This window comes from Cnephaeus nilssonii, assembly GCF_951640355.1.
Source record: "Cnephaeus nilssonii genome assembly, chromosome: 22".
NCBI classification, from domain to species: Eukaryota; Metazoa; Chordata; class Mammalia; order Chiroptera; family Vespertilionidae; genus Cnephaeus; species Cnephaeus nilssonii.
Window position 1 is genome coordinate 23470988 of NC_137093.1, and position 21750 is coordinate 23492737.

Genomic DNA, 21750 nt, shown 5'->3' on the forward strand with positions numbered 1-21750 from the left:
TCATCACCATCTCTGCTGTCCAGTGGGGATCCTGCCTTACTTGCAAGATGCTATTTTCTTAGGAAAGTCGTTTAATAACCCCTCCGAGCCTCAGTTTGCTCATCTTGGAAATGGAGATAAATTCACCATAATTCATTCGTGTAAACGACATTTACTTCACCTGGCCGCGCCCCGTACTGGGTTTCAGGGACATGCGGACCCGGGCAGGTGGAGTCCCGTGGTCTATGCTGAGGTTCTGCCTTCTACTTCAGAGGTTTGGATTCTGGCTCTCTGGTTGACCAGCTCTGTGAGCTTCAGAATGGTTCTTTACCTCTGGGTGCCTCAGTTTGCTTATCTGCGAAATGGGTGGCAACAGCAGTATTCACGGTGTCTGTCTGATGGTAAAATGAAATGGTGCCTGTGAGGTGCTTAGAACAGCTCCCAGCCTGTAGGAAGCCTATGGAGACCTTGGCTGGTTATATCGCTGTAAATGTCGAGTGGGTGGGGAGCATAGCAGGACCTTAAGGAATTAGTAAAATGTCAAGCAGAGAGGTGAGGAGAGGCATTCCAGGTAGAGGGGGCAGCATACGCTAAGGCAGGTCTAGGGGGGATACAAAGGGTCTGGGGTACAAAGATGTTGAGACAGCAGAAATGGCAGGGGGCGGGCTGACTGTGGGCCTCCCGGCCGTCCTGAAGAGCTGAGCAGCCGCACTTCATTCTGTGAGCTAATTTTTGCTGTTTCCACAGTCCACTTTCTGTTACCAGCCACTCCTTTTCTTCCCCCCTTAAACTGCTTCTAAATCGGCTTGCCTTTTTCACTCTGCTTACTCTAAGCGAAATAATGTCCGTGAAATTAGAAGTTGGCTGTGCAAACTGTATATTTATGTATTTTTTCTAATTCACATTCAAATAAGTACATAGCCATCAGACATTGTCAAATATGTTTGTGTAGCTAACATCATCTTGTGAATATCACCGGGGAAAGCCTTTAATGGCAAGATTTCTAGGCAAAGGTCAGACGTTGGTTTAGAAAGAAAAAAAGGAAAGCAAGGTGGCTTGGTCATCATTTCTTCCTACACCTTCTGTGGAATATTAACTCCAGCTCCACAGTTACAAAGCCCACCTACCGCTTCCACGCCCTCCGCACCCCCAACCCCACCCCATACCAAGCTTAGGCTACACTGCCCTCTATTGGCCAAAACAAGAATTTCTCCACCAGAAAAAAGCTGGCTAATCTGTCAGATTCAAATTTGCATTCTATCCTCACCTCTCTGGCTGTCTAGACCCTAGTGGAAAAAAATAATGAGGGTCCCTCGGGCTGTTTTTATCTGTTTTTGAAGAAGTAATACACGCACATGATTCAAAACCCCAAAGGTACAAAAGGGTCTGCTGTGAAAATTGCTTCCCACTTTTCCCCAGCAAACACCCCCCTCTCCTGGTCCCCTCCCTCGAGGCAACCACTAGAACTAGTTGCTTATGTGTTCTTCCCAGACTCTTTAAATATTTCAAAAACCATTAGAGAAATCTCATATCTACCGAAATAAAGCCAGCCAGACTAAATAACCAGTTTAGCACTGATTTTATTACATCCTCTGTTATACAGGATCAATAATGGCAACAAAACAAAACAAACTTAATTGTTACCAGGAGATACATAACGTGTCGGGGACAAAAATCTTTGTAGAACAGGGAGTCTGTAGAGAGAAGAAGTATTGCCGTAGTGGGAGAGAGAGTGTTGGAAATCACAGGTTTAATCAAATAAACGTTAGCAATGATGTCATGAGAGCAAAGGACGTGTCAGGATGGGGGTGAGGGGGCGGTCAGATGGGGTTCCCATCTTGCAGGTTTTAGTTGTAATTTTTATTCACATTTTCTGATACAAGACTGAACCCGGCACAACTCATTGGAGATGTATCCGTGGCTTTCATGAAACATCCTATATAAAATAATGGTTCCTATCTCAGGCTTTGGCATCTGACAGACGTAGGTTTGAACCCTAAGTCTTATTTGTGTGTGACCTTGGGCAAGTGGTTTCTCCCAGTTGAGCCTCAGTTTTGTTATCTGTAAAATGGGAGGATCGTAAGTCTTTGTTTGTGGCATTGTTGTGGTTTAAGTGCTTGGTACTCAGGAAGCAGCATCCTTGTTATTCAAAAGCTAAATGGGGGTCTCGGGAGATCTTTCTTCAGAGACCCGATGGGACCCGTGCTTTCGCTGCCCTGGAACAGGGGGGAGGTAAAAGAGGGTGTCAGAAGTGGACCCACAAACAGCGGCTCATGCTCCGGAGGGGACCAGAGGGTGTGCCTAGAGCAGAGGCAGGGTGAGGAGAGAGAGGGAGCCAGAGCCCCGCTGCTCACGGCTAGGGTTGGCGTTGGAATGGCTTATCAGGCATGTCGAGGCGGCATGGCATCAGGCTTGATTCAGTGACTTTCACATCTGAGAAGAATGGAGATTGTGTGTAGGCAAGAGGGGCCCAGGAGGTGCGGGGGGGGGGGGCAGAAATTCTTCGGGGCAGCTCCAATCACTTAGGGCTTTTGAATGAACCCCCGGGGGCAAGAGTTGAAAGCAGCCAGGAGGAGAGGGGTCCCACCCCCAAGGCTGATGGGTAAGAGTCTGTTTGGGGCAAGGCCCCCAGCAGAGATGGAGTCAGAGCCACAGTCCAGCCTGGAGCTGATTCATCCAGCACACCCTCAGCACCTCCCTGAGAACCGGGGACACGGTGCTGAGGGGGGCAGACGTGCTCCCTGGCATCAGGGAGCTCTGGCCTCGTGCAGGCGTGGCCCGGGGCTCTGGAGCTCCAGGTGCTAAGCTCCACAGGAGCTTTTGCGGGGAGAGGATGTTTTTCGGGTGGAGCCGGGAAGCTGGTAGAGGTTACAGGGCAGTGCATCTCCCTGTGCCACCCCTGGCGAGGCTCTACCTGAGGAATTGTGGGAGGTGCCGTGGAAGATGTGGCGGTGAATAAAATACAGCCCTGCCCTCCGGAGGTAAATCTTCAGCTGCGTGCCTCGCGTTTCTGTTTTGGTCTTACTAATTGAAGTACCGGATGGATGGTTCCCACCCCTTCTCCCCTCTCTCCGAGACCGGCAGCAGCAAGCACCACCCAAGTTGGGTGAAGCCGTCAGAGGGGAGGGCTGGGGTCAGTCTGCATGAGTTGCAGAAACTTCACTCGGGGCCCTTTCCTGGACCACCCCTCTCCTCTGGTGTGGATAGCTCAGGCCGGAGACGCCTGATAAAACCCTTCACCGTCTCCCATTCCCGGCACGATGACATCCTAACGCCTACGCTTGGCTCTCGAAGCCCTTCATGGGCTGACTCCCGCAGATCTCTCCAGGTTCCCGTGTCTGTACCCACACCCACACCCACACCAGGCAAATTCCTTCAGGAGCCATGACCTCTCTCCCTTCTCCCTGCTGCCTGGGGCTTTGCTTTCTCCCCATGTCTCTGCTTGTCTGCCTCACTCTTTCTTATGGATCAGAAGCAAGGATCACCTCCTCCAGGGAGGCCTCCATGATGCTCCCAGTCTGAGTTAAAGCCCTCAACTTGCACTCACCTTGATCATAACTCCTACCACAATCCCTGGCTTACTAGTCTAAACATATCACTGCTCTGTGACTCCTGTGTCTTCTGAGCATAGCACAGTGTCTGGCACATAGTAGGTGCTCAAAAAATATTAGGGAGAGGGACACCAGGGAAGGAGTAAGGCTTAAGAGAGAAAGGGAAGAGAGGGGGTGGGGGGGAATAAGGAGAAAGGAAGGAGAGAGGCTTGTGTTAATATCTATCCACTAGAGGCCCAGCGCACGATTCAATCGTGCGGGTAGGGTCCCTAGGCCTAGCCTCCTGCGATCAGGGCCATCTTCTGCCTGTTCGCCAGTCCCCAGGCCCAATGCTGCCTCCGCCGCCGCCACTGAGCTGCCAGGCTGTTGGGATCACCAGCTCATCCCCAGCCGCTGCCGCTGCTGCTGGGGCTTGAGGCGCTGACGAAGGGGAGCACGGCAGGGGATCCGGGTGTGGACAACCGGCTCCCCGCCTCCGATGGCAGCGGAGCTGGGCAGGGGATCCAGGTGCGGACAACCGGCTCCCCGCCTCCAATGGCAGCGGAGCTGGGCAGGGGATCCGGGTGCGGACAACCGGCTCCCCGCCTCCGATGGCAGCGGAGCTGGGTGTCCAGGGTGTCCGAGGCAGCCCCCCTCAGCGGCCGCCAATCCAGCCGTTGAGAGGCGGGGGGGGGGGGGGGGGGCGGGAGTCCCGCGCCTCTCAATGGCCGGATATGCCACCCCTAGTCCCGCCCCCCAGCCTCCCACCGCCCAATCGTGGGCGTAGCGGAGTGATGGTTATTTGCATATTGCCTTTTTATTATGAAGGATGATTGATGCAAGCTGGCATTCCCTCTATCAGAGATCAGTTTTAGCCAGGATGCCTAACATGGCACACATTTCCATGGCCTGTTGAAGTGCTTTCTAGATCAGCAGTCGCCAACCTTTCGGATCTCACGGACCACCAGTAATCCGCAGACCACCGGTTGGCGACGGCTGTTCTAGAGCATTATCTGTCCCTTGCAGTCCAGCTAGTGTCAAGGTGCTTTCTTGAGTTCGAGTCCTTGAAAACGTGTCGTCCTTGGATGCGATGAATAGTGATCGCAGGCTCGAGCATCCCACCCTCTGCCCCACCCTCTAAGCATAATGGATGACCAGGTTGATTTTGAGGAGTTATTCACATGGAAAATGGAGGGACCGTTTCACCTGACACGAAAACACACATGGTAACTAACAAGCACACAGCTTGTTCTGCATCAATGAAGAGTGAGAGGCCCAGATCACTCCCCCAGCACGTAGCCCAGGGCCCAACACTTGGTTTCACCCGGGAAACGGCTGTTGATGTTGGGGGCATGGAAGGCAGTTCTGCTTACGATGCCGCATTGGGCTCTGCAAGGAGCACCATGCAGGGAAGACCGTTTCATGAAGGAGTCTTCAAAAGCTCAATCCACCCACCAACCCCTGGGCCAGGCTTGTAGGAGGATCGGCATGTCCTGATCACATTGGGAGTCCATGCCCACCTCAGCCCCAGTTCCTAGCCTGGCACCTGACACCTCGTATGTCTCAAGAAAGTGTGTGTTGCCTGAAAAAAATAAATCAAAAGCTTGTTGAACGCCCCTAACTTTGCTTCGCCACGCCCCCTTCTCTCTGCCCCTCAGCCTGAACCTGAGCAACAGCGACATCCTGACCATCTACGACGGTGACGAGGTCATGCCCCACATCCTGGGGCAGTACCTGGGGAGCAGCGGCCCCCAGAAGCTGTACTCGTCCACGCCGGACCTGACCATCCAGTTCCACTCGGACCCCGCCGGCCTCATCTTCGGGAAGGGCCAGGGATTTATCATGAACTATGTGGGTAGGTGACGCCTCTGGTCAACTCTTTCCCCTTGTATTTAGAATACCGGTTAAGGTGATGTCCTGTAGCTGTACCTTTTTCAGGGGGATTTTGTGTTTCGTGGGGCTTTTCATATATAGGCACAGTGAGTATGTGTAGTTGTTAAGACCTGAGTCGGAAGGACCGGGGTTTGAGTCTTAGCACTGTTACCAATGGCTTTGTGACCTGGGGCACGTCACTTCACCTCTCTGGGCCTCCTTTTTGTTGTCTGTGAAATGGAAATGGTGATGCCTACTTCACACGGTCGATATCAGGACTTCGTAGATTAAAGCCTCATAACTTGAGGAGGCTTCGTGTGGGGCGTTAGATAATCTGGAGTTGATGGGAGAGTTCAAGGTTGGAGGAAGAACGTAGGAGTCAGTGAAGTGTAGACAGGCGTTGTTTAAAACCAGGGGACAGGATCAGATCGCACAGAGTCTAGATAGAGAAGAGGACAGGGTCCAGGATGGAGCTTGGGACCCTCCAGTGTTTAGAGGCTGAGCAGGGGTGGGGGTGGAGCCAATAATGAATAAGGGGCTTTACAGCTGGAGACTGAGGAAGGAAGGGTGTGGGTGGACAAAACAATGAGAGGTATTGGATGGTCAAGTCTGAACTTCGATTGGACTTAGCAATTTTTGTAAAAGATGGGGGGAGATCAATGGTTTGGAAGCCACGCTGAGGAACAAGACAGACATCACCTGCATCTGTTGGTCCTAAAGCATGGGAGGTGGGAGAAAGGGCTGTCTCCACTGGCAGAAGAGTCCTTAGGCGACCTGTTGGTGCACGGGACTGCGCTCAACCAACGGAGCCACACCGGCCGGGGCAATGAGTGCCTGTTCTTACTTCAGCTGGTGGACACTTCTCATCCCTGCCTGCTCTATAGGCAGCCGTCAGAGCGGCAAACACAAATGTTGATCTTCTTTCTTATGTTTCTCAGGGGCCTATTTACCCTGGATTGTGCTGCTAAATGTGTTATGTTGTGTTATTTCTGCTTCTGTGCATGCTTGTCCCACTCTTCCCTGGGGGGTGCCCTGGGCATAGGGGGCGGCTCCTGCTGGCTTCCAGGCGAGGTGCCCTCCCGAGTCAGCTGCCTTTGGAGGGAGAGTGTCCGGAGACTTGGCTTCACTCTATCCTTAGACTGCTCCCCCTTCCCCGCCAGAAGATGAGGTCATAGTTTCGCTCTTCTCTCTCCTCTGGTGCCTGAGTCAGTCTTCCAGGTCTGCATCCAGCTCGGCAGCAGGAAGCTGACTCTATCCAGGCTCCCCAAGGGTGCCCGGAGCGTCTGGCCCAGGCTCCATTGGCAACATCTTGAGGAGGAGGCGCTCTTGTTAACCGAAGCTGAAACTTAAGATTTGTGTGGCAATTTGAAGTTGGCAAGCACTCTTCTCCATATTATTTTATTCCATCTTCAAATGCCTGGTCTTCAAGTGAACATGCAAGAGGGGGTCTGTTCATAAGGCAATGTCGGGACCGTGCCCTGATGCTGTGGAGAAGCAAGCGCAGAGCTCCAGAGACCACTTCCCGGGGGCACGCAGCCTGGCGAATGTGGGTGACACACAGAAAAGGGAGAAGCGTCCCCTTGGCTCTTATTTCTGTTAAAGAAACACCCAGTTAATTTTACAGGGAAGGCAAGTGAGCCTCTGTATTCCGTTCTGATGCCCATCAGTTGCTGGTGACCACCAGTGCTGAAGACCATGTTGAAAAGAATTCCGAGGAGGTCATGCCGGACGTCAGTGGGAAAGAATGGCACGGTTAAATTAGTGATGTCTGCCACGGCATGGGCTAAGTACCGTATTTTCGGCATATAAGACAACTGGGCGTATAAGACGACCCCCAACTTTTCTAGTTAAAATATAGAGTTTGGGATATACCCGCCCTATAAGATGACACCCGGTGTATAAGACGACCCCCGACTTTTGAGAAGATTTTCCTGGGTTAAAAAGTCATCTTATACGCCGGAAAATACGGTATTTGCTTTCATAGGTCTAGATTTAACCAGACACAAATGCAATTCCCATTTAGAGGAATCAGACGAAGGGTCAGGGGTTTCTGTGAACTTGTAGAGAATTCTGAAGCTCCTAGACTGATCGCAAGGCCTAGCCCCCAGCTCTGGGAGCTGGTCAAGGCTTACCTACTGTGGCAGCTGCCAGAACCTTCCACAGGAACACTCTTGGTTTACATGGTTCTGACCTCCTTTGCACACACAGAAGCAAATACCCATTCTCATCATTGCTTCTTGTGCTTTGCTAGTGTCTTTGGCCAAGTGCATGGAAGGGAAGGGAATAAATAAAAAAAAGCAGAGATGAGTAAGCAGTGCTTTTCAAAGAGATGCTGGTCACTAATCCTAGGATAATAAATAAGCTCTATATTGTAGCTCCACTCCAATCAAAAGACAGTGAGTGGTTCCCTGGAGTGCTATGTTGAGGACTGGAAGGTTTCCGCTGGATCCAATGAAAGAGGTTTCTGTGATTGATTAGTGATGTCTGTCATGAGTATAAGATGGTAAATGGTGGCATATATTCAGTGCATTTGGGTATTTCTTTTGCCCAAAGGTTAGACGATGGTGCTGACCTTGACCATAAAAACTAGAAACATGACTTCAGATCCGTGTTTTCCTGGTGCCTGGCATATGGGAGGTGCTCACAAAAATCTTAGTCAAACAAATGAATGATTCCATATAAGTCATCTCAGTGTTCCTGTCATACCCAACACGTTGATTGGCATTCACATTGCCCTTAGGGACAGACAGGGTCGTGTTTTGTGTTGCCACTCTAGGATTGAGGACAGTGAAGCTCAGAGATGTTTATTGACGTGACGGGCGTCACACAGCTTCTAAAAGACATAAAGAGGACGAGAAGGGAAGCCCTCCCACTCCTAGGCCAGGTTTCTCATTCTTAGCAGAGTGAGGGGCCCATAGGGACAGATCATTCTAGAACCTCCACCTGGGATGTTTGGTGAATATGCAGAGTCCTGAATCAGGGTCTCTGGGAGTGGAGTCTAGGAACTGAAGAAGAGGAAGGCTACATGACCTAGCCAAGGCCACTGAATGTCTCAACAATGGGGCCATGATCTAAGTCAAGTCTCTGCTACATGATGGCCACAGCTGAGGAGTCGCAAATGTGATGAATGCCACAAAGGAGACCGGGTTCCCACAGGGATGTGCAGCCATGTTGGCTCACATCAAAAAAGTCAGACGAGCAAACCTTTCCCGGCAAAGCATTTGGCACAAGGCAGACCACGCATCCAGTACTTGCCCCATCTCACCCCTTTCAACCAGAATTCCAGCATTTGCAGCTGTGTCCTAAATCCAGGGCTTGGCTGATTCTTCAAAGACCTAAAAATAGAGCCTCCTGTTCCCCACCAAGCAGTCCTAGATGCCCTCTCCCTCCCCCTCCTCCTTGCAGACAGCCGGGAGCTCTCCCTTCCCCACATAAAACCACGATGAATCCCCAGGAAAACCCATCGCTTGTTTCTCCGCATGACTTTCCCGCAGACAGTGCAAGTGCTTTGCTCTCCCCAGAAGCACATAAGAACTGCAAATTAATTATACAGCGTAATTAGCTCTTTCTCGCAATCTGGGCGGTGGGCACTTGGAAGCAAGAAGAGTAACAATGGACTTTGGATGACTACCTTAGTAATGAGAGTTTGCTGAAGAAGAACAAAATTATGCCAGAGGAAATACCTGTGATAATAAGCTGCATGTAGCCTTTGATAATATGCACCCATGATATGCAGTGTGATTTGAAGAATGCACCGACAATTATTTTTACTTTGATAGGTAAGTATTGATCTTTGCCTGTATTACAAAAGTATTACCACCTAATCCATCAAACCCATGGATTTTACAGACATTCCTAGGATGAGGCTGAGTGTATTAGCTACCTATTGCTGTGTAACAAATTACCTCCCAAAATTAGCAATAAATATTTATTTTGTCACAGTTTCTGTGGGTCATGAATTCAGGAGCTAATGTTGGATGGTTTGGGCTCAGAGTCTGTCATGAGGCTGTAATCAAGATGTCAGCCGGGGCTGTGGTCATTTGAAGGCTCGACTGTGGCTGGCGGCTCCTCTTCCAAAGTGGCTCTCTGCTGTGGCTGGCAAGTCAGTGCAATTGTTGCCATGAGACACAAGGAGAAGTGATCATGCCCAGTCACACTGCTAGTAAGTAGCAGAGTTAGGATTCTGTCTGGTACTAAAGTAACTTTATCAAACCAAGAGAATGGTTGCGTAAGTTCAGGTACCCACAGGAAGAGGTCATAGTAAAATCTCACGGTTAAGAGTTCTTACTATTTTTTGGGGTTTGGGACGTGTCTTTCCTCTGACATTCCTAAAGCAGAAGGCCACCTCCCCAGGTGAGGATGACGTCTTTGTTTTAAAGAGGTGTCAAGGAATGACTCCTGCTCCGATCTGCCCGAGATCCAGAACGGCTGGAAAACCACCTCGCATACGGAGCTCGTGAGGGGAGCCAGAATCACCTACCAGTGTGACCCCGGCTACGACATCGTGGGGAGCGACACCCTCACCTGCCAGTGGGACCTCAGCTGGAGCAGTGATCCCCCGTTTTGTGAGAAAAGTAAGCATGGTCCTGTTTTCTCCTAGGTCAGTGGGTGGTGAATCCTCGCTGGCTTCTTTCTGTTTTGTTTTGTTTTTTCATGATGCAGTGGAGTTATTTAATGTGGAATCTGGCCTCCCTTCTACTCCACCACCTCATTGGTGCTGCTCACAGATGTCATTCTGTAGGCCTAGGGCAGGGATCTCACACTCAGGTGCCCTCAGAAGCCTGGCAGGTAAAGTAAATGAGTGAAATAGACTCATGTCAGACAATAGGGAGTGGTATGGACTGTGGCGAAGGGGAATGTATGTAGCCTGTGTGAAAACATCATTCAAATTCAGGTCTTTAAAATTCCGGTAGTAGCCAAGCAAAACAAATTAAGCTGGACCGTGGAGTCCCAGTTCAAACCCCTAGAGTAGGTGTCTGACCTCATCCACACAGCATCCGCCCCAGTCTCCTGGTTCCTCCTGCCTGTCCCCTCAGACGTGGGGCCAGCCATGTCTGGTGGCAGCTGGATCTGGTGTCTTGAAAAGGGGTAGAAAGGGAAATGCTCCTGGTAGCAGAGGGAGGAGCTACGTTCGGAGGTGTACAAGGCGGTATATCGTACATAGGTCTTTGGGCCCTGATGCAAAGCAAACATATCTTTGGGCAAATTCCTGAAAGTGGTTTGACATCCAAATCTCTTTCATCCCGGCCTAGTCTCCAGCCACCTTTGGTGCGCCCGAGGTGCATTATCTTCCAAGCGGGAAAACGGCTAAGTTAGGAACCTTTCTAGATCCTTCTGTCATTCATCCATGGTGACCGAGAGCCCTAACGCGCACCTGGTCTGGTTTCGTCTCACATAGTTATGTACTGCACCGACCCCGGAGAAGTGGACCACTCGACCCGCTTGATTTCGGACCCCGTGCTGCTGGTGGGCACCACCATCCAGTACACGTGCGAGCCCGGCTTCGTGCTGGAGGGGAGCTCGCTTCTGACCTGCTACAGCCGCGAGACCGGCACCCCCATCTGGACGTCCCGCCTGCCCCACTGTGTCTGTGAGTCCTGCTTATTGACTTAACAAAAACACCACGTCGCTGCCTCTTAGTCACGGAGGAACGCTGACTGGGCCGCTCAGGGAAGGCACCCCGCCTTTGGGAGTGCTTTTTATTATGATGATCCCAGGACTAGCACGCACTGGAAGCCGGGGTGCTGCGACCTTTACGGTAAATGCACCAGGCACTGCGCTAAGTCCTTTGCCAAAGGCCCCTCTCTGCCTCCCCCAGTGGCCTGGTGAGCATGGCATCACTGGCTCCATTTTCAGAAGGTCCCGAGAGGTGAACTCATTGCCCCAGGCCACACAGCCAGTTAACCCAGACAGTCCGCAGGGACTAAATGGGGTGGATTTAAGTTCTATTTGGTCTCATTGAAGCAAATATTTGGTTTAACAACAAAAACCACTTTTTTGGGTTTCTTGACCGTAAAAACTCAAAAAAAGACTTCCCAGGTCACTCTGAAACTGGAGGGTCACGATTCTCACCAGGCAGGGGAGGTGGAGAGTGGTGGTCCAGGAGGCTCGGCCTTGACCGTGCCTGGGAGTCCCCTGGGAGGTGTTCACGCTCACTGGAGACTGCGATGCCACGGGCCCGGCATGCAGCCGGAGCCCTGAGGGTTTCTTTAGCTCCCGGGGATGCCGATGTGCAGCCAGGGGTCAGAGTCATTGCCCAAAGGAAGCACGTGGCCGTAGGGAGGAGCCACGCCGCACCCCCCCCCCTCCGTAACTGGAGGTGGGAGACTGTTGGCAGCAGTAACACTGCCTGTCAGTGTCACAAACAGCTGCCTTAAAGGAACAGCTGTCTTGAGCATCACCAAAACTCAATGCTTCTGCCTAGAAAAAGGAGACTCTGTTGTTCTTTTTCACATGGAACCAGGAATCTTAGACCACACAGCCCTCTGTTCCCACCTCCCTCTTCAGTCTGAGTTCTAGGGTTTCGGAGCTGAAGGGAGCCTGGGAGGTAAAACACCGCTGAGAGGTAACTAACGTAGAGATAAGACGCAACCGCCCCGTTTCTCAGAGAATCGCAGTGGTTGTTGTTCATGGATTGTGTGGGACATTTCACTAAACACCGTATATGTATTTGTGAACATATGTGTGTGCCAAAAATTAGGGAAACTAGAGCTGAGGGGAAAAACAGATTAACAGTAGTTATCATTTATTGAAGGTGTAAAATACATTGCTAAATGGATTACATATCAAAGTATTTGTGAATATGTTTATGTACATATAACACATATATACAGATATGTATATATGTGTGTGTATAAATGTACGTGTGTGTGAAGAAAATAGCAATGGATAAGCATCACCTCCTCCAGGAAGACCTCTCTGACTGCCTAGGCTAGTTCATGTATCTCTCCTTTGAGTTCCCATGGCACCTACAGTTCAGCTATCACAGCACTTGCTGTAGCTTATTGAAATGATCTGTTCAGATATTCAGAGAAGCAAACACATAACTCACTTGCTGGGATTGTACCCATTAACTCTCATATCCCTTGGGCTCAATATTTGTTACTATTACCGTCGTCATCGTTGTTAGTGATACTAATGTGGCCTTTATTGACGGTGGTGTGGTAAATGATTCCTCAGGCTCCCATCCAGAAGACATAAACCACGCTACCTAGAGTGATGATGTGACAAATTCAGTGAGGGTTTTATGGGTGGCTCTCCGGAGAAACACTTAGGGACTCCCCAGGAGGCCCTGGCAGAGCCCATGTGGCCAGACTGTGGCCCTAGTAAAAGCTTCCATTGATGCACTGGCCCCAAGATGCCTTAGGGGTGGAGCCCCGGCACTGAATCTAGGGAGTTGTAGTGCAGCCAGGTGAGAGCAGGTGAGGACGCCTCCCCTCATCTCCCTAAACCCGCTGGCAACATCCTCCTTTACATCGAGGTCTAGGAGTTTATCCTCTGTCATTTACTATCTCCCCAGGGCCAGGACAGTCCCTGGCACGGGGTTGGCATCCAGAAAATATTTGTGGAATACCTGAATGTTAAGTTACATGAAGGCAGGGGCCACGTCTACCTTGGTTATCGTTGTACTAGTAAGAGGTGCTCAATAAATATCTGTGCTCCTCACTGATCTGTTCATTTATGAAGGGAAAGGTTGTGGGGAAATTGTTCTGCGTTATCATGGCCACCTGATGGCCACTTTGCTACATTGCAGGTAATACACGCATTTGCCATATAAGGATCCTCACTTCCCCTCCACCCAGAGGGGAGGGAAGCAGCCAGGAATCAGATGGGCATTTCATCCCACCTCCCATCCCCCACCCGCAGCCTGAGCCCTCCCTCTCCCAGTAGAGCACTGGTTTCCAGGATTCCTCTGGAAACCCCTGACCTCCCCGGCCCAGATCAGGTGAAGTTTGTCCTCTCTGCTTCCCGTCACAGCTGTTGATGCACTGGGTTGCAGTCACCTGACCAGCCTTCTCTCTCACCCCCTAGACTGACTTCTGGGCAAATGGAAACCACACTTTCCTAGTTCTCCACTCTATACCCATCTCCTGGCACAAACCTGGCCTGAGGGGCAGAGTGTCTGCTGGACCCTCCCTGCAAATGAGTGAATTCTGGACTCGGGGCGTTATGAACTATAAAGTGCAGTGCGTTGGCCTGCATTTCCCAAGGAGTGTTAAATACACCCCTGGTGATACCAACGTGGCTTGAGACGGTGCCCAGATTAACTCTCTGGTGTTTTATTTTGTTAAGAAGATGGAAACTGACATTTGAAATATGTGATTATAGAAATAGAGGTGAGGCTAAATTGTATTGCACAATTTCAATGGAAAAGCAAATCAACAGAAATAAGAAGTATTAAGTAAACGATAGTACACTTGGTATGAAAAGACAATAGAAATTGTAAAGGCCACACCAATAACCAGTGTTGATTGGGTGCTCACTCTGTGCTGCTTACCTACATGCGTGTGCTCATTTAATCCTCCTAGCAACCCTCTGACATGGCCCATTTTACAGATGAGGACATTGAGGCTCTGAGAAGTCAATACCCACAGAGGTTATTTATGATGCTCCTACTATATAGGTAGGGGTCATTTATGATGCTCCTTCTGGATACCAGGCCCTGAGCTTCAAGCAAGCCTTAACAGTGAGGGAAACTGATGTACAATGATTAAATAAATACTGCTGGGGTGGAAGAAGAACTGGAAAGACTAGTGACTGAATTAGGGGTAGGAGGCAACCGGGAAGACTTCCTGGAGGTGGAGAAATGAGGAATAAGAATGGGAAGACAAGACTGATCCAGCCTGGGTGGGCAGTTAAGGTGTGAGTGGAGAAACAGAAGGAATGTTTTATCATTTAACGTCACCATCCATCATTTATAGAGTATCTAGGACATGCCAACAGGATTTTACACCATAATCTTATTTCATCTTCCAAGTCCCTATGAGATAGGTACTACTATTAGTCCCATTTTACTGATGAGGAAACTGAGGCTCAGAATCTGTCCGTGGCCTTGCTGGAGTTCACACAGCTAATTAGTAAGTAGCAGCGCCAAGATTTTAACCCATATTCCACAGCCCAGTACAGTCTACTGTGCCCATGTGTAACCCATGCCCAGAGGCAGGAGACAAAAAGGTGAGTTTGAGGAATGGGGGGAACCAGTTCAGTGCAAGGTGGAGATGTAAAGGGGAGAACGTTGCAGAGACCAGCCAAAGCCAGATCAGGCAGGCTCTGAGTAGGAGTCCCCAAAGATTCGCATCCTCTCACCTGAGCTCCTTTTGGCTTGCGTTTCAGCGGAAGAGTCCCTGGCATGCGACAACCCAGGGCTACCAGAAAACGGGTACCAAATCCTGTACAAGCGCCTCTACCTGCCAGGAGAGTCCCTCACCTTCATGTGCTACGAGGGCTTCGAGCTCATGGGCGAAGTGACCATCCGATGCATCCTGGGACAGCCATCCCACTGGAATGGGCCGCTGCCTGTTTGTAAAGGTAAGGAAACCTACTTGACACGCCCGGGACGGAGGAAGCCGGAGATGTCAGGACCGGCGGGCAGGGGTTCTGAATCTTCTCCAGAAAGCTGAGCTGCTGCCTTTCATCAAATCTAAGACACCACCATTATTTCCTGCACCACCGAGAGAGGAAAAAAAATCACTCTCAATGGAACTATGGCACAGTGCCTTCTCCTTGCTTAGCATCATGTTGTTGTTAATCCTCGCCCAAGGATATTCTTCCCATTGATATATATATATATATATATATATATATATATATATATATATATATATATATTTAGAGAGAGTAGAAGGGAGGGGAAAGGGAAAGCATCCAGGAATTTTCACCAAACTCAGTAGCCCCCGATAAATAAAACATAACATAACTTCAGGAGAGCGTGGCATGGGCTTTCTCTCCGATTCTTTTTTTTTTTAATATATATTTTATTGATTTCAGAGAGGAAGGGAGAGGGAGAGAGAGATAGAAACATCAATGATGTGAGAGAATCATTGATTGGCTGCCTCTTGCACGCCCCCTACTGGGGATCGAGCCCGCAACCCAGGCATGTGCCCTTGGCTGGAATAGAACCTGGGACCCTTCAGTCCCCAGGCTGACGCTCTATCCACTGAGCCAAACCAGCTAGGGCAGCTCTGATTCTTTTTGGCCCCATAACATGCACGATGAACCCACTTGACGTTGACCAATGCTTTCTCTTTCTCTTTCAGTTAATCAAGACAGCTTTGAACACGCGTTAGAAGGTGAGTCCCGGGATGAAAACATCCAATAAATCGAGCTCATAGCAAAAAAACACAAGGGCATGTCCTAAACCATCCTGATCCAGGTGCTTACAAAAACACAGACAGTAACAAAACATCTTCCTTCACCTGCTGGAGGTGATTTCAGAACAAGTGATACTGCAAAGCAAAGTCATAGAATTGACATCTTACGGTCCTCACAGTGACCTGGGAGGGATTTGACGCCAGTTGTGCTCCTGAGAGTAGGAAATCTGAGAGTCCCTCTGCCTGACAAAGGCATCCGCCGCTTGAAAAACTTTTCAACCACGTGGTACCTTTGGAGAAACTGAATCCCATGATGCCTGGCCGCCTACGCTGAGCATCCTCCTGGTTTCAGGAGGGAAGCGGCTCCGGGGGGTGGTCTGAGGTCTGTTTTTCCCTGGGTCTTCCTCTTCCCCAGCGCATCTGTCCCTGTACCCTCTTGTTCCCTGTCCTCCTTTTACGAGGAATCTCCAAGTAAGATGTATTAATGCGCAACAGATGCTGAAAGCTAACCAGAGTTTACTTTTGTTTCATTTGGTGGCTCCTTCCCTCGCAGCCCCGCTCCTAAAGAACCACTCTGCGTTCTGTGTCCCCGCCATTCGGCGTTCCCAACCCGCTTGCCTGGACCATGGCGCCGGATGGTTGTTAGTTTCTAAATCTGTGACCAGTGGAACCCCTTCCATTATTATTTTTGGAGCCATTTAACTTCCTGACCATAGCGGTTCCCTCGGAATCTGGGGCTGTGGGAATCGCATGGCATTAGTCACTCTTCCTAGTAACAGATGATGTTTTAATCCGAGCGGGCAGAGCCGGGGCTCAAATAGAACAACGCGTTACTAGTCACTCCCCTGGGGAAAGGGGACATTGGTGGCGCCGGTGCCTTTCGGGCCATCCCTTCTCTGCCTTTGCCAACCAGTGAACCATGAGAATGTCTCAGATGTGTGGGGTGGTGGAGAAATGGCAGCGCTGATGTACTGTTCTGTGCTCTGCGTTTATTGTGGGCGTGAGGGTCACTTTTGCACACTCCGTAGAGTGGCGGGTAATGAATTCTAGATTGATGTGCGGCTGAGCTCTGTTGGGCATGGCATGGAGAATAGCAGAGGGAACCTGGAGGCCGAGAGAATGTGCAGCCACAGCCGCTGAGAATCAAAACAGGGTCTTCACAGTTGGGGTACCACGGGTGTGTAGTACTGAGGCCGGCCCCAGCTGCCCAGCGCCCTCTCCGGGAGGGGCTAATAAAGCAGCCCTGGGAGGGACCCGCCAGTCTGGGTACAACAAGCTCCCTCCACTCCACGGAATGCCGGCGAATCTGCCTTCCTGGTTTGCACATTGGGGATTTCTCCAAGTCTTCCCTTGAATTGGATTTTAACCAGCTTTCAACTGTACCCCCCCCCACCAAAGAGAAATGGGCATGGTATGACTAGGGTTCAAGGACTGTAATTCTCGGGTGCCCCATGACCACCTCACCCAACGGTGGGTCTGGACTCAGTTGCAAAGAACCAGCACGAACTCTTCTAGGCTCCGCCTCTTTCCCCCTTGGAGATGCTTCTCCAGAGGCTAAGGCTCACTGACATCGGTTCTTTGGGTGGGTGCGGGACTGGGAGGGTGGGTGCGGGACTGAGAGCCAGGGACCCGGGTGGGCTGAGCGTATGCGGCACGAAGGCCTCACTGGCTGTGTGTTCAGTAGCAGAAGCGGCAGCGGAGACATCACTGGAAGGAGGAACTATGGCGCTGGCGATCTTCATCCCGGTCCTCATCATCTCCTTACTGCTGGGGGGAGCCTACATTTACATCACCAGGTAGGGAGCTCCGGAGCGAGTTGGGGGGCTGCCATCCCCTCATCCACTCGTGTCCCGAGGGGCTGGGCATTTCACCTCTCTGAGCCTCAGCATCTCCACCTCTAGTTTGGGGGCAGTGGCATTTGTGTGAAATGACATTTGAGTAAAGGACTTGAAAGCAATGCAAAGATAAGCTCTGCAAACCTGGGCTAAGAGAAACAGCATGTGCAAAGGCCCTGAGGCAGGTATTTGCCTCATATGGGTTTTCCCTGCCCTCCTGGAGCTTACCGTCTAGTAGGAAGAGAGGGGAAATACACAAATAATAACACACTGCGTAAACACAATGACGGAAGGAGTGGCAACAGAGGAGGAACCACCTTTAACTAGGTGGTCTGACGCAGCACAGTATTCGCAGGTGCTCAATAAATGCTCATGGTTGTTATTGTTGCTCTTTGCCTTAAAGAGGGACTTCAGTCACTTTTCAGGTGAAAACAAATTAAGCTCCACGCCCTCTGCAGTCCGGGGAGGTACTGAGGCTTCAGTTATCGCTGACTGGGTTAGAAGTGGAGGGCAATTATGATCTCAGCTTTCACCCCACTCGGATTCTCACCCACAAGAGGCTGTTTCCACACATCCGCCTTGTCCTTTGTGGAGGTGCCGGTACTCAGAAAGTCTCACTCACTGTTCCCCTCAGGCAGCGATTTTCAATACGTGTGCCTTAGATCAGGGGTCCTCAAACTTTTTAAACAGGGGGCCAGTTCACTGTCCCTCAGACCGTTGGAGGGCCGGACTATAGTTTAAAAAAAAACTATGAACAAATTCCTATGCACACTGCACATATCTTATTTTGAAGTAAAAAAACAAAACGACAAAAACACCCGCATGTGGCCCGCGGGCCGTAGTTTGAGGACGCCTGCCTTAGATTGTCAAATTACAAGTGACAACAGCTAACACAACCATAGCCTTCCGTTGTGAATGCCCTGCTTGAACCATAAACATATAGGTCTTATAATAGAGTTGCATCTTACCGGTCACGTGGCATAATAAAGTTGTGTCTGATTGGTTAATTCTTGGTATCAGAAATCCTTATATTCTAAAGTATAGGTACCTGATTTTTTTTTAAGTCACTTTGGAACAAAAAAGATAGGCAATTACTTTTTCTTTTCATAAATCAATCAAAATTATACCTATTTTTTATATTTTTTGTTGGTGTGTTACAGAATTTTAATAATCAGTCTGTGTGTGCCACGAGATGAAAAAGGCTGCACATCGCTGCCCTTAGGTATAGGAAGGCGTCTCCCAGTCCGGGAGGAGTAACTTCTCTCTTTTTCATTGTCCCTTCTCCAGATGTCGTTACTACTCCAACCTCCGCCTGCCCCTGATGTACTCTCACCCCTACAGCCAGATCACCGTGGAAACCGAGTTTGACAACCCCATTTATGAGACAGGGGTGAGTAGGTCTCCCCTCTCTCCCGGGCGCCTCCCTCTTTGTCTGCTCCGAGTCCCCTGACATCAAAACGGAAGGTTTCGTTTGCTTTTGCTCACGATGCCACTGACAGAGAGGTGGGACCAGGCTCCTCTCTCATCCCCTATGGCCCTGATGGAGCTAACTGCTGAGAGCACCCAGCTCTCCGTGCAAGCCGAGGCCACACCTGTAACACTGCTCGCTCTTGGCAGAAGGACCACAGAAAGAAGGGGCTTCACCGAATACCCATGGAGAGACGGCTGAGATGGGCACACACCTTACCGAGCTCCACGCCTTAATGAATGGCAGTGTGCAACACCCTACACATTTGAGTGGCCGGCCTGGTGTTGGGTATTAGGGGCATAATCATGAGCCAATGTACATGATCCAGCCATTAATGTGCATATGGCCTTGCAAAGGTGACAGCTATCAGTAACAACAATAATATGTGTCATGGGCTGGGCACCTGAAATGCATGATCCCAGTGAGTCCTTGCAACTCCTTGTGATGGATTCTGCAGTTTGCATTGTGGATGGATGAGGATAATGAGGTTCAGAAAAAGGTAAATGTGATTTGGCCACCGGAAGGCACAGTCTGGAGCCAGGATGCAAACTCTACCTGGTGCCATTACTCCTCACATTATCCCGCCTCCCTTCAGCCTCACACGATCAAATACGCCGATGAATGTCTTGATTGCAACAGGTCATTATTTTTAAGGACCATGAAGGCAATTAGACAGGATGCTACAGGAGTATAAGATGGGGGACACTTAGAAGTGATGGGGAAGGCATCGTTGATACAGTGATGTAAGGCTAAGGCATGTAAGGTGAGTAGAACTTAGATGGTGGTTATAGAAGATGCCAGGGAGTAGGGGGAGCCCATGCAAAGGCCCGAGGCACAGGGGAGGAACCAGAAGACTGGTCATGACTTTGCAAAACCACAACCCTTCAGATTCACTGTATAATGATGTACAACCACCTCCCACTATTTGGGCAGCATAAACTCGACTTGTTCCTTGTCCTTATTGATGGTCCCTCACCTACCTCTTCTTCTGACCTCCTGTGTTAGTTATTGATTGATGTGTAGCAATCTTACTGAAAACTTTAGAGTCTAAAATAACACACACGTATTGTCTCATAGATTCTGTAGGCCAGGAGTCCAGGCACAGCTTGGCTGGGTCTCTGCTTCAGGGCTCACAAGGTGTCAGTCAGGGCTGCGGTCTCATCTGAGGCTTGACTGGGGAAGGATCCCCCTCCGAGCTCACAGGGTTGTCAGCAGCATTTAGCTCCTTGCAGGTGGTTGTCTGCCCACCACACTCCATATAACATGAAGCACAGGCATGACTGTATATCTGTGTTGACTCAGCAGAAACCATAGACTTCCATTAAAGCATGTGACAGTGACCTCTTCCAGGGCACAGCCCCTGACTCCTTATATCTCCCGCTCCTGTGCCCGGGGGGTCTGGAGAACATTACACACACACTCCATGAATATCAGAGAAATTGAACTAGCTGCTACCCACATATTGCAGTCATTTCAGATATGACCTGGTCAGAAGAGGTTGTGTGTTATTTTGCATTCCATGTAGCTTGTTTCCCAAACCTTAAAAAGATCAAGCTGATGAAAAACCAGTACTTTTGAAACCAGACCTTGTTAATACTTATTAGAATAGTATATCAGTTATCTAACACTATCATCACGCTGCGTAACAAGCAATCCAGAACTCAACCACTCAAAGCAACACGTTCATTTGCTCATCAGTCTGCAAGGCAGCGTTTCCAGCTAGTTTCCGCGAGGTGGTAGCCCTGGTTCGCCTGTGCTCACTCACACATCTGGGATTGGCTAGTCACTGGCTGGGGGACTGAGCTCTGCTCTCCATGTCCTTCACCTCTCGGCTGGGACTAATGGCTGCCAAGGCATGCTCTGCTCATGGTGATGGCAGAGGGGCAGGGCACACGCAGAAACACACAAGCACGTTTCAGGCCCCTCTCGTGACCCATCTCCTTAGAACCCCTTGGCCAAAGCAAGTCAGGGTCAGAGCAGAAGGCACGGTAATGTCGCCTGGCCAACGTTGTGGACACGGGAGGGATGAAGAGCTAGAACCATCAACATGTCACTCTGCCGCACAAGCGTCATTAGATCTACGCTTCTCTCTCTTGCAGGAAACCAGAGAGTATGAAGTTTCCATCTAGAGAGAGCTACGCTTGAGAAGGGAACTCATAGCTATGAACTCAACTACAACCTCCTCGAGAAATTCATCCAGAGACCATGTGGCATTTGATCAAAACACCCCAGAGTGTCGGCTGTCTTTTCTTTGGACTCCTTATGGAGGACGTACTGTTTTCTTCACTGTATTTATTATATTTAAAACGGAAATAGGTGTGGTTGGATGTATTGCTGGTGCGGTCAGAGTCGTGTCCCAGCCTCAATCGCTTCCGAAGGCCGGCGGGGGATCTGCGAAATGGCCAACACAGCAGTAGAGGGGGAAACAGCAGAGCCAGGTCGTTTCTCCCGTCAGCAATGCCATTCTACGGCTGCGTCGAATTGCATGCGTCTTTGGGATCCGTGCCCGTGGTGTGTCTAGTACAAATCGCAGTCCCCAGGTTAGGTCGGGGCGGGTATTCTTTGTAGGATTGACTTGGGTTGGAATTTCCCGTGGATACGTCAGTAGGTCCGCTCCCAAACAAATCCTGTGTGTTTCCCTCTCCCAGTTTCCCCAGCTTCTAAGTGGTCAGGCCACACCCCCTCCCTCCCGTGCCCCTTCTGAAAGCAGCAAAGGTGTTGCATAAACATTCTCTTTTACTGCCCTGGACTCCCTG

The 21750-nt window shown here is 50.2% G+C and overlaps 1 protein-coding gene across 2 annotated transcripts in view; it reads left to right on the forward strand.

The window, feature by feature from the left end:
• The window catches only part of SEZ6L (seizure related 6 homolog like), a gene marked incomplete at both ends in the record, with an annotated part of 130353 nt that extends 109230 nt beyond the window's left edge, over positions 1-21123 (forward strand). Inside the window, 8 exons of one of the 2 annotated variants that reach the window (XM_079762606.1) lie at positions 5168-5364; positions 9761-9955; positions 10780-10971; positions 14715-14909; positions 15638-15670; positions 17373-17487; positions 18814-18916; positions 21094-21123. In XM_079762606.1, coding sequence (XP_079618732.1) covers positions 5168-5364; positions 9761-9955; positions 10780-10971; positions 14715-14909; positions 15638-15670; positions 17373-17487; positions 18814-18916; positions 21094-21123 — 1060 coding nt within the window. The remainder of the gene's footprint in view (positions 1-5167; positions 5365-9760; positions 9956-10779; positions 10972-14714; positions 14910-15637; positions 15671-17372; positions 17488-18813; positions 18917-21093) is intronic. The other variant, XM_079762607.1, reaches the window with a different exon arrangement.
• Between the last annotated feature and the right edge of the window lie 627 nt (positions 21124-21750).